Here is a 13,391-nt window from a genome sequence, read left to right on the forward strand (position 1 = left end):
AAAAAAAAAAAAAAAGAATTGGGACTGATGGAATGGAATTTAATGTAGCTTTACTTAGTCTCTTTCTCACACTCTCGTTCTCGCTCTGAACATGCAAATTTAGTCCTTTACAGAGAAATTTGGAAGGGGATTTAAATTTATTATATTTCTATGGTATTAGTATATATATAATAAAGAAAATTAGAAGTTAAAACTCCATTACCAAAATATAACCTCTATTACTGTATTAGCATTTTGATGGATTCTTTGTCTGCTCATGAAAAGATGTATTACTAAAATTTATCTGCCTTTCCTGCTTTTAGGACTGCCTTAAGGAAGTACTAGAGATTGTGGAACTGGGTATCTCAGGAAGTAAGTCCAGGAACAGCGAGCAAGAGGTCAAGTACAAAGGAGATAAGGAGCCAAACCCTGCCTCAATGAGGGTAAAGGATGCTGCTGAAGCAACCCTCACATGGTATGAAAGTGATTGTGTTAGCAGTAACCCCATCAGTTCATTTCTTTACAGATGGTTTGATATTAAGTGACTTAGCCCCTTTAGTTGATACTTTGTCTCCAGAAATTAAATGGAAAGGAAATACTCTTGTACCAGTTTGTTTTTTTTATACCCAGATAAATCAGTAGCTTGGGTTTTTGTACTAGTTGATAATAATTCAAGGCAAATTATGTTCGAGTTAGAAAGGATCTTGGAGAGATTTACTCTGTCCCTTCACTTTGATGCCTGAATCCAGAGATGAAATGTGTCTGTCTGTGGTCTCCCCATCAAATCTGCCTCCTAGTTGGTTTCTTCTACAGGATTTGTATTACATCTTATAAGTCTATTCAGCTAATATTTATAAACTTCCTGTTTAGAACTGGTAATAGGCTGGGGGGGGTGGTTTACTCAGAAGGCTGAGATAAGAAAGATTGCTATTTGAGGCCAGTCCTGGCAAAAAAGTTCTTGAGATGCTATCTCAATGGAAGAAGCTGGACATGGCAGTTCATGGCTGTCATCTCAGCCACAGCAGGAAGTATTAAATGGGAGGATTGAGATCCAGGCATAGACCAGGGCAAAAAGTAAAATGGTTTCAAAATAACTAGTACAAAAAGAGCTGATGGTGTGGTTCAGCAGTGGAGTACCTGCCTAGCAAACACAAGACTGAATTCAAGTATCAGCACTTAACCTTCCCATCTGTCACCCAAAAAAGAACTGGAATAGGATCACACAGATGAGTCAGAACCAGTCACTCCACCAATACTATCTTGCTCAATAGGAAAGATTAAAAATATAAACACAAACTGCTATATGAGTAGGCTGAAATAAGTTCTCCAAGGGAAAAGGAACAAAATGCTAAAGAGTTAGAATGAGGAAATATTTCTAGATAAGAGGAAAATCACAGTGGACATCATCCCTAGAGAAATCAGCTTAGCTGAAGGGAAAAGCAGACCTGCTACCTGAGATTCTTCATGCTCTCCTCATTTTTTGCCTGACTTCCCTGTTTTCAGTCTTCTTACTTTCCTATTCACCTTGTATTCTGTGACCAAACTCATCCTTCTGAAGCACAATTTTTATTCTGCTACTTGAGTGTTATTCTGCCTTATTGTCTGAATTGAAACTGAATTTCAAGAAGCCTGTCAGATCTCTTCCACTTTTCTCTAGTGCCCTCTGCCATAGTCCAGTTAACTTGTGGTAAACTGGACATGCTTGTTCCTGCTTATGTTTTTCCCCTGAATTACAAAGCTTCTTTCCTTTTCCTTTGATCACACCCTCTTACTTTTCAGTACTAACCTCAAATCTAGCTACCTCCATGCCACTCTTGGGTATTCTGCTTCTGAATATGACGCCTTTTGACACAAGTACACTCATTTCTGATCCTACCACACAGCATAGTTGTACTATCATGATCATGTCTGGTTTATTTGATACATGCTTGATTCCTCAAGATGGGAGGAGGTTTCTGAGGAGGGACCCATTTCTGTGATAACCCTCCCAGTGTTGAACACCTAATATATACTTGCAGAGTAAAGATTAGCTGTTTGGGCTGAGTGCTAGTTGCTCATGGTTATAATTCTAGCTACTCAGAAGTCTGAGATCTGAGGATTGTGGTTCAAAGCCAGCCTGGGTAGGGATGTCCATGAGACTCTTATCTCCAATAAACTACTCAGAAAAAGCTGGAAGTGGTGCTGTGGCTCCAGTGGTAGAGGGCTAGCCTTGAGCACAGATAAGCCCAGGAACAAAGCCCAAGACCTGAGTTCCATTTCCAGGACCGGCCGAAAGCCAGCCCGGGCAGTCTGTGAAACTCTTCTCTCCAATAAACCACCAGAAAACCAGAAGTGGTGCTGTAGCTCAAGTGGTAGAACACTAGCCTTGAGCTGAAGAGCTGAGGGACAGCACTCAGGCCCAGAGTTCGAGCCCCACCACCGAACAACAAAAAAAAAAGATTAACTGGGTTTTCATAGTCATCATGGTCGTCCTTGTCGTTGTTTTTAATCTCCTTTGGGGTACTAACTCAAATTCAGAATTAGGACTCTTAGAAGTCATTTAAGTTGCTGGGCTTGGTGGCTCACACCTGTAATCCTAGCTACTCAGGAGACAGATCTGAGGATCATGGTTCAAAGCCAGCCCAGGCAGGAAAGCCAGTGAGACTCTTATCTCCAACAAACTACTCAGAAAACGGAAAGTGGCACTGTGGCTCAAGTAGTAAAGCTCCAGCCTTGAGCTGAAGAGCTGAATGATAGTGCCCAGGCCCAGAGTTCAAGTCCCACGACTGACAAATTTTTTAAAAAGTCATTTAAATTGCCCACTTTGTGGGCTAGGAAGGTCGCTTAGTGGTAGAGTGCTTCCCTCACATGCACGAGGCCCTGGGTTTGATTTCTCAGCACCACATAAACAAAAAGCCAGAAGTGGCGCTGTGCTCAAGTGGTAGAGCGTTAGCCCTGAGCAAAAGCAGCTCAGGGAAGCTCAGGGACAGTGCCCAGGCCCTGAGTTCAAGCCCCAGGACCTGCCAAAAAAAAAAAAAAGCATCTTTGCTTAAACCAGCTTAATTACCGAGTTATTTAGCATCTAATTAGAGATTAGACTTTAAATGTCCATTTCATTTTAATTATTAAAAGCTTGTTTTATATTGAACTAAAGTGTCTCACTTTAACTTTGACCAACTGGTTCTTATTTAGACTTTTGAGAGTAATACCCCTTTAGTCCAGGTAGTAGCAGTATCCAAAGACAGAGTTTATATTCTTTCTGATTTAGCTCTGGTACCTTCAAATATTTTCATATTATAAGGACTGAATGAATACCTTTGTTATCATGGTCCTCAGCTGGTACAGGTTTGATTGTGTATCTCTTATAGTAGATTTCAGAGTACAGTACTTTAGGTACTTTAGATGGCTTTTAAATTTATGTGTGTATATACACACACACACATATATATATATACACATATATATATACACACACACATATATGTGTATATATACATACATACATTCTGCACCTGGCAGGATGATATATATATATATATATCCTATCTACTCAGGAGGCTGAGATCTGAGGATCACAGTTCAAAGCTAGCCCAGGCAGGAAAGTCCGTGAGACTCTCATCTCCAATAAACCACTCAGAAAACTGGAAGTGGCACTGTGGCTCAAATGGTAGAGCGCTTGCCTTGAGCTGAAGAGTTGAGGGACAGCATCTAAGCCCAGAGTTCAAGCCCCACGACCGACGCAAAAAAAATTTTTTTTAAGGTCTTCGGTATGTGTCCTATCATTTGTCATTCTCATCCTGTCATTTCTTGGGAGTGTTTAAATATATGCACAGAACTGTACATTTCTTTTTGTCAGTCATGGGGCTCAAAGCTAAGGCCTGGGTGCTCAAGGCTAGCATTCTACCATTTTGAGTTTTCTGGTGGTTAATTGAAGATGAGTCTTAGGGACTTTCCTCCCCGGGCTGGCTTTAAACTGTGATCCTCAGATCTCATCCTCTTGAATAACTAGGATTACAGGTGTGAGATACTAGTATCCAGATGTACTTTTTTTTTTTAATTGTTTTTGTCAGTCATGGGGCTTGGACTCAGGGCTGTCCCTGAGCTTTTTCACTCAAGGCTAGCATTGTATCACTTTGGTCTGTGGTTTTTTTTTTTTGTTGTTGTTGTTGATCATGGGGCTTGAACTCTGGGCCTGGGCACTGTCCCTCAGCTCTTCAGCTCAAGGCTAGCGCTCTACCACTTGAGCCACAGCACCACTTCTGGCTTTTTCTGCTTATGTGGTGCTGAGGAATCGAACCCAGGGCCTCATGCATGCAAGGCAAGCACTCTACTGCTGAGCCACCTTCCCAGCCCTGCATTGTATCACTTTGAACCACTGCTCCACTTCCAGTTTTCTAGTGGTTAATTGGAGATAAGAGTCTCATAGAGTTTCCTGTCTGGGCTGGCTTTGAACCGTGATCCTCACATCTCAGCCTCCTGAGTAGCTAGGATTATAGGCATGAGCCACCACCAGTGCCTGGGTTGAACATATCATTATTTAAGATTTGTCTCATTATTTTTAGTCTTAAAATCCTAGCTTTCTCTGATATATTCCTCTCTGATGCCCAACTTCTGATCAACTGGATTTAATGAGCCTGTCCTGTGTATTCTAATTCTAAGATTGACTAAAATATCAAACACAGGTAGACTCACAGCCTGTCTAATTAAAGATGTTGATTAAAATATCAAGTACAAGTGGTCTCACAGCCTATCAGCAGAAAATTTCCTTCGGTTTCACAGGGATTTTTTAATCTGATCTACAAGTTTGTTGTGACACACTGTCAAAAAGATATCTTGATTTCAGGGATACTTACCTGCTTTTCCAAGCTAGTGACAAGAGAAAATGTGGATAGGCTGGTATGATTTCATCTTAGTGACGTATTCCCTTTTTAGCAATCTGTTTGATAACATGTCTTAAATGCAACCATCTCTGTCCTATTTTAAAAAATCAAAGTCATATTATTTAATTACTTACTGGTTATTTCTCCTCTTTGCTTTCTACAAATCATTAGGGACCTGAACTCATCATCAAGTTATGTTGATTCTAGAAATTCTTTGATACAGGCCTTTAGGAGGGGTGAAAATGGAAAGAAAATATTTGTTGAACTGTTTTGACTTCCATATTAGGGATGTTTGGGTTCAAGCCTTAGAATGAGAGAGGAAGACATCCACCCAAACTGAAGGTTGAGTCATGAAAGTAGAGTCACAGAATATTAGTGTTCTAGATGAAAGGTCAGGCGATATTAAAACCTTAAAGTAAAATTTTTCTCTTGTAATTACAAAATATTTTCTCTCTGAGCTTCAATTTCTTATTATAAGTGAGTATAATAATGATAGCTGTTTTAGAGAGCTGTTAAGAAAGTACAAGAAATGACGTGCATTAAGTGCCTTCATGAATGTATGCACAAATCGGTCTATATAACAATTCCTGAATGTTAAGGCTTTTGCAGTTGAATTCCAGTTTGTAAAACATTTTCTGTTACAGATTTTTATTTAATGATTATAATAGGTCTGTGAGATTTAAGTATTAGATGCTTCAGGTTCTTTATTTGCAAGAAGGCAGCAGGGGCAGGTTTCTGGTCTTTAATGTGCGTGCGTGCGTGCGTGCGTGCGTGCGTGCGCGCGCGCATGTGTGTGTGTGTGTGTGTGTGTGTTGTACTTTTCATTTGAGCCACTCCCTACCCCAGTCCTTGGGCATTTCATTTGAATTTCAGATAGGCTCTTGTGTTAACTTTGCCTAAGTTGTCTCACACCGTGATCATTGTTTCTCTGCCTCTAGAGTAGGTGTACTTCACCTTAGCCAGCTGTTTTCTAGCCTGTTAGCAATCACTTTGTTCTTCTTAGCTTTAGTTTTGTCTTCTGAAAAGTGAGGGGGTGTGGCTGATTAGGATCCTTTTCTAGGCCTAGAATACTTTAACTAGCATGATCTTGAAGCTGGGACACTGCACATTTTTTGGGGGGGTGGGGGGCCCAGTCATAGGGCTTCAACTCTGGGCCTGGGCGCTGTCCCTCAGCTCTTCAGCTCAAGGCTAGTGCTCTACCACTTGAGCCACAGTGCCCCTTCTGGTTTTCTGGTGGTTTATTGGAGATAAGAGTCTCATGGACTTTCCTGCCCAAGCTGGCTTTTTACATGATCCTACTCAGCCTCCTGAGTATCTAGGATTATAGATGTGAGCCACCAGTGCCTGGCTACAAAGCAGATTTTTTTTTAATGGGCTTATATCACTTATAATGGGTGTTCTTTATTATAGCTTCACACATGTCCCATCATTTAAATGTATCTTTAGAAACGTCATGATTTGGAAGTATAGGTAGCAAACTGAAGTTTGCTTGCAAGTTTATTAGAAAGTGCTCTTATATCCTAGTAGAGGAAGGGAGAAAGCAGAGCTGGACAAAGAGAAAAACTGAACTGTGATACAGTTGCTTATTTCATGTTCTCTCAGTCTGGGGCCAGGGACTTTACAACCTACATAAGTCAGTCATTGGGTGAGAGCTTTGTATCTAAGTGTGGTGTTTCTCCTTGGCTGAGGGAAGTCTTTGAGAGAGTATGTTGACATCTGCAGCCACCATCTCTGTGCTTCTGGAGGGCTAGGTCACACAACATGCTGTGGCCTTTAGAAGAAATAAATATGACCTGCAAAGGGGAAACATGGCTATGCTCAAGAAAAATGAAGGGAAACATGGGTATATGAATACATGAGGTAAACTTAAGATTTTATTTTGGGAATTAACTGTTTTTTATTCTATTCTCCATAGTATTATGCAGTTGCTTGGTGCATTTCCTTCACCCAGTGGTCCTGCTTCTCCTTGTAGTCTGGTGAATGAAACTACTCTGATCAAATACTCCAGGCTGCCAACCATAAACAAGCATAGTTTCCGGTACTTTGTATTGGACAATAGTGTCATCCTAGCAATGCTGGAGCAGCCTCTTGGAAATGAGCAGAGTAAGTTGGACCACTTTGTGCCTTCTTTACTGCTATATCAGTATGTGTTCATCAGTGTTGGCAAAGAAAGAGAGGCTGATTTTTATGTGATTACACATTTGTCAGTGGCTCTTTGAGCTGTGAGATAATAGTACCTGAGAAACAGAAGACCAGAAGATAGAATATACATATGAAGTAGAATCACTTAAAGGCCCTTTATGTATATCTGAAATATTAGAAAAGTACTGTGTAGTTTTATAAGCAGTTTAACATAGTGGTTGTTAGTGTGTATGAAAACCATTGTCCCTCTTTCTCCCCTTGTGAACTTTGGATGCTGTCCCTGGCTCCCTTGCCTCTCACTCCTCATTGTTCTATTTCAGTATTGCCACCCACAACACCTAGAAATGTGAGAGTCATCTTTGTTTGCACTTCCTGTTACTTCCTTTTATAAGTTTCCAAGTTTCTACCTCCCCAGTGACTCTTGAATCTTTCCTGTGTGTTCCTTTCAGTACCTCCACCTCAGGGCCTTAGTACTTCTTACCTACATTATTGCAGTTCTTTCTGCCTCATCTGACACACTTCCTCTCCCCTGCCTCATCAGTTCAAAACTTGTTCACCCTTACTTCTGCTCTACTTGCTGCACTGTAGTGTCCCTTCTTAGATATAGACCTGACCTACTAGAAACCCTTCACAAATTTACTATTGGCAGAATGTTTTCCTCACACTCCTTCCCCCATTTTTAAACCCTCTTGAGGTATAGTTACCACTATAAACCAAATGATGCCAAGAAAGTTTTTTCCTGATAGCAGTTGACATTAGATAGTATGCCAAGATAGCATGATTTCAGAGAGGCTTATTGCAGGCAAGGTAAAGGAAAATGAAGGGTACAGAATCTATGAGTATAAAAGGACCCAGGGAATCATCTGGTTTAGTTTCCTCATTTACAGGTAGAGAAACTCAGAGGGTAGGTGACCTGATCAGGTAGCTTGATACGTACTTGATGTGGATAGGACTTAAGATTTGTTGTCTCACCATGATAGAATTTTCTCAGTGGGGGAGATACTATCTTACCTTTGCAAAGATAGAGTCTAGAATGCTGAAAAAGTTTTGCTGAATGTGAGTGCAATCTTATAATCCATAAAATGAAAGTAAAACATTGCTTGCCCTGTAGTTTGAGATACAGACTGCTATCATGTGAGATTAAGTGTCTTTAATATGAAATGAAATGGGGCCACTTATCGTTGCTCACCTCCAGGATTGTTGGTCCCAAGCCTTTTCTCCAAGTTCTCTTCTTCTTTGCCTCAGACTTAGGGCTTGTCTGGTGTTCTCTCCCCTGTGCCCATTTTTTGTGCTTCAGCTAGCCTCTTAAGATGAAATCATTTGCCAAAGAGTATACAAAATCCCAGTTCAATGTTCCCTTCTGCTTCCTGGCACATTTCTAGGTGTTTTAGTATTACTCCACTCTTATTCCACTTGATTGCATAATAAGTCCAACAAAAATACAAAAACTTGAATTTGAAACATTAAGAAGGACATTTTATTTGTTATAATAATTATTAACAGAAGAAATGATAGGAAAGCACAACAAATTTGACTCTCACACTTGAGACAAAAGAATAAAAAGGATCTGGATCTCCATGGAAGCTTGTCCTGAATTCTTACACAAACACCAGAACTTCTGTTGGAAGGAAATGGTGCCTTCTTAAAGCCATGGCAAGTGTAACATCAGCACTTGGAGACAAGCCAGTCCATCTTCTTACATTTCATTTGTTCCCACCATTGTAAGGTTAAGAATGTTTTCCAGAATAGCATTTCCCAAAAGTAAATGTGAAGCACTGCAGGTATGTGAGATGATGATAGTTGGCAAGCAACAGTATTTTACTTATTTTTTAAAATGCCTAATTTGCATACCTAATTTCATGGCTTCCCATTGATGGTAGTTCACAATGTCCTTTCGAAATGAATTTAATTATAATAAAGAGTGGTTGGTTCAAAGTAAGATAATAGAACTTATAGTACTTGATAAGGCAGAAACCACAAAGAGGGCATAGAAGATCAAAGCTTGGGAAACACAATGGAGTGTTGACAGCAGTTATATTTTAAATGGTTATTGTCTGAAATAAAAACCTTTACACAAACGTTTTGTTCCAGATGATTTTTTCCCTTCTGTCACTGTGCTGGTTCGGGGAATGTCTGGAAGACTTGCTTGGGCACAACAGCTTTGCCTTTTACCCAGAGGAGCAAAAGCAAATCAGAAGGTATCCTCCAGAAGTTACAGGGAAGTGACAAGTGTGTGTACAAGGGCACATGCATACATACCATAAAGGTTAAATCACTTTCCACCTAAGACCACAGATAATATTTCTTATCCCTAGCCAGATACTCCATCATGAGGGTCCATAAGAATCACCTTAGGAACCAGATGTCCACGTCTACTGAAGTAATTCTATAGTCATCTTTAAAGCAGGACTCTTTTCCAAAAGCTTTCAGGTGACTGACTATTCACCCATCGTCTCACATTTTTCTATCTAATTTTAAATATAATTAAAGTCAGATATATGCTGATTGTGATGGCACATACCTGTAATCCTAGCATACCTTGAGACAAGAGTTTTAGGCCAGGTCTGGGAGGTGGCTCAGTTGCATGCGTTTGATTCCTCAGCACCACATAAGCAGAAAAGGCCGGAAGTGGTGCTGTGGCTCAAGTGGTAGAATGCTAGCCTTTAGCTGAAGAGCTGAGGGTCAGTGCCCAGGCCCACATTCAGGCCCCATGACCAAAAACAACAACAAAAAAGAGTTGAAGGCCTGAGCTTGGAATGTGGCTTGAATCACATGCATGAAGCCCTGGGTTCGATTTCTCAGTACCACATACACAGAAAAAGCTAGAAGTGGCTCTGTGGCTCAAGTGGTAGAGTGCTAGCCTTGAGCAAAAGAAGCTCAGGAATTGTAGGCCAGCTTCTCTGTGAGCTACAGAGTAAATTTCAAGGCAATAAAGTGAGATCCTGTAAAAAAAAAAACAAAACACCAAAATGAACACTATCAATAATAGACATCCAACATGTATGGAAACATTTAGCCAGACCTTTCGTGTGTTTAGTGAATAGGATATAGTTTCACATTGTTCTACATGCTGTATAAGTTGCTATATAGTTTTTAATATGCTATATAATTTTAGTCTTTTATCTTGTGACAGTCTTAATTATGTGAAGATTACTTGCTTCTTGTAGAAAATTGGAAGATTGAGACATTAAATCTTTTTTGTTGTTGTTGTTGGTCGTGGGTCTTGAACTCTGGGCCTGGGTGCTGTCCCTGAGCTCTCCAGCTCGAGGTGAGTGCTCTTCCACTTGAGCTACAGCACCACTTCCAGTATTCTGGTGGGTAACTGGAGATAAGAGTCTCATTGACTTTACTGCCCCGGCTGCCTTTGAACCTTGATCCTCAGATCTCAGCCTCCTGAATAGCTAGGATTACAGGCATGAATAGTGTCACCCCCTTCCTCATTTTCTCCCAGTTTTTCCCCTCTTGACTGGACCCTTTTTAAAAATTACTTTTTAAGTTTATTCTGCCAGTACTGGGACGTTAACTTATGACCTTAAGCTCTTTTTTTTTCTTTTTTTTTTTTTTGGCTGATCTGGGCCTAAGAACTGTCCCTCCACTCTTCAGCTCAAGGCTAGTGCTCTACCACTTGAGCCACAGCGCCACTTCTGGCTTTTTCTACTTATGTGGTGCTGAGGAATGAACCCAGGGGCTCGTGTATGCAACACAAGCACTTTGCTACTGAGCTACCTTCCCAACCCCAACCTTAAGCTCTTGCATGGCTTTTTCTCTCATGACTGAGAGCTCCAGTACTTGAGCCACACCTCAGGTTCTGGCCTTTTGTTGGTTAATTGAGGGTAAGAGTCTTGTAGTTTTGTCTGCTTGGGCTAGCTCTGAACCTTAATCCTCAGATTTCAGCTTCTTGAGTAGCTAGTATCATAGGTATAACCCACCAGTGCCCAGCACCATATACATATTGAATCAGGGCTTTGGAGCCACGAAGACCCAGATTTGACACCCATTCTCGCTTAATCTAAGAAAAAAAAATTTTTTGGGGGGTCCAGTCGTGGGGCCTGAACTCTGATCCTGGCCACTGTCCCCCAGCTCTTCAGCTCAAGGCTAGCACTCTACCACTTTGAGCCATAGCGCCACTTCTGGCTTTTTGCTTTTTGCTTATGTGGTGCTGAGGAATTGAACCCAGGGCCTCATGCATGCAAGGCAAGCGCTCTACTACTGAGCCACCTTCCCAGCCCCAGTCCCTGAGCTTTTGTACTCATGGCTCTGCTACTTGAGTCACAGCTTCATTTCCAGCTTTTTGATGGCTAATGGTAGATAAGAGTCTCATCGAGTTTCCTGCCTGTTCTGGCTTCAAACCATAATCCTTAGATTTCACTCTCCTGAATAGCTAGGATTACAGGCATTAACTTACATGCTTATATATATATGGCTATGAATTATCTTCTTTTTTGGGGGGGGGGTCAGGTTGTGGGGCCTGAACTCTGGGCTTGGGCGCTGTCCCTCAGCTCTTCAGCTGAAGGCTAGCGCTCTACCACTTGAGCCACAGCGCCACTTCTGGCTTTTTTTCTTTTTGCTTATGTGGTGCGGAGGAATGGAACCCAGGGCCTCATGCATGCAAGGCACGTGCTCTACCACTGAGCCACCTTCCCAGCCCCTGAATTATCTTCTTAAGTTTTGTTTTTGTGTACTGATGTAAAGGCTTGTACTCTCACTTCACTATTCTGCACAAGACTGGAATTCTACCACTTGAGCCGCATTTCAGCTCTTTGTTGGTTAATTGGAGATGAGAGTCTTTGATTAGTCTACCTGGGCTAGCTTCAAAACCGGATCCTTAATACTTAGCCTTCCTAATAGTTAGGATTATAGGCGTAAGCCTCTGATTCTTGGCCAAAAAAAAAAAAAGTATACATTAGTTATACCAGGGCAGACTCACTTTGGACACTTCCATACAAGCATACAATATACCCTGTATACTCCCAGTATTCTCCCTCATGTCCTCCTTACCTTCCCTCCCCATATTTTTTTTTTAGTATACATTAGTTACCCAGGGAAATTTCATTGTGACATTTTTAATCCTGTATACGATATATTCTTACTTTATCACTCAAGACTTTTCTCCCTTTTTAGGATAATTTCAACAGGTTTCATTGTTCTGTCTTCATGATGTATACAGGGTACATGTATACATGTATGCATGATGTGTACAAGGTACATCAATCATATTTATCCTCATTTATCTTCAGTTTCTTCTGTATCTACCCTGCACGGTCTCTTACTATCATTCTTTTTTTGTTTATATTAATTATGCCAAGGGGATTCACCATGGTATTTCACACATGCAAATATTAAACTGAATTCAGAATAACCCCCTCCATCGTTCTCTCTTCCCTCATCCTTCAGCTTTCAGTGGGATTCCTTATGAAATCTTTTTAATAATTTTTTTTGTCATATGGGGGTCGAACAAAGGGGCCAACCTTTCATAAGTCAGGTTATGGGTACATTTCTTTTTCCTTACAGAACCTTAATATATACAGTGTACTTAGATATAATTCACCCTTCATTATTCTCCTACCTATCCCCCATCCCTCTTTTCCCCAAACAGTTGTATAGTTGCAGCCGTGTATTCTCTGTGTGTATTTTTGAGACCTAGTTTCACTGTATAGCCCAGCCTTTAATGAGTCCTCAAACTCAGTGTGTAGTCCAGCCTTGCCTTGAACTCTCTGTAAAGCGCAATCTGGCCTCAAACTCACTGTGTGCCTAAGACTGGCCTTGAACTCATAGTCTTCCTGCCTCAGCCTACAAAATGCTGAGCTTTTTTAGCTTCTACAGAGTAAGTTCTAATTGAACTCATTTTCTAGAGATGCCTAGGGTACTTGAACTTGTACTTTTTTTTGTATGGAATGAGTTGAGAGAGCTTGGGAAAAAGCCACTTTGAGCTTTGTGGCACTGAGGATCAAACTCAGGACCTTTCACATGCTGGACAAGAAAGTTGAATATTAAAGCTCTGAAATGTCTCATCTGTTGGCATAGCACTGAATGTGTGCAGTTTAGACCTGGAGCAGTAGAGGTCCACAAACCATTTAGCAGTCACAAAATTTGTAAGTTGATGAACATTTTTAGGAAAATAAAATGGAGTGTACAGCCATACAAATTTCCTACCTTTACTACTAGCTATTACATTAGCATTTGCAGGTTCTTACTGAGTTCTGTTACTTGTAAGTCTAGGGAAACACAGCATCAAAGCAGACCAGTCTAGGGGCTGGGAAGTTGGCTACTGCAGTGGTAGAGTGCTTGCCTTTCATGCATGAGGCCCTGGGTTTGATTCCTTAGCACCACTTAAGCAGAAAAAAGCCGGAAGTGGCACTGTGGCTCAAGTGGTAGAGCACTAGCCTTGAGCTGAAGAGCTGAGGGACAGCG

At 41.0% G+C, this 13,391-nt stretch overlaps 1 protein-coding gene across 1 annotated transcript in view; it reads left to right on the forward strand.

Annotated features, from left to right (window-relative positions):
* Positions 1-13,391, forward strand: part of Ralgapb (Ral GTPase activating protein, beta subunit (non-catalytic)) — a 67,832-nt gene that overhangs the window by 35,154 nt on the left and 19,287 nt on the right. Inside the window, exons 15-18 of the mRNA XM_013010706.1 lie at positions 303-454; positions 6,754-6,941; positions 9,072-9,178; positions 12,102-12,182. Coding sequence (XP_012866160.1) covers positions 303-454; positions 6,754-6,941; positions 9,072-9,178; positions 12,102-12,182 — 528 coding nt within the window. The remainder of the gene's footprint in view (positions 1-302; positions 455-6,753; positions 6,942-9,071; positions 9,179-12,101; positions 12,183-13,391) is intronic.

The sequence above is a fragment of the Dipodomys ordii genome, unplaced genomic scaffold, assembly GCF_000151885.1.
Source record: "Dipodomys ordii isolate 6190 unplaced genomic scaffold, Dord_2.0 Scaffold13, whole genome shotgun sequence".
Lineage (NCBI taxonomy): Eukaryota > Metazoa > Chordata > Mammalia > Rodentia > Heteromyidae > Dipodomys > Dipodomys ordii.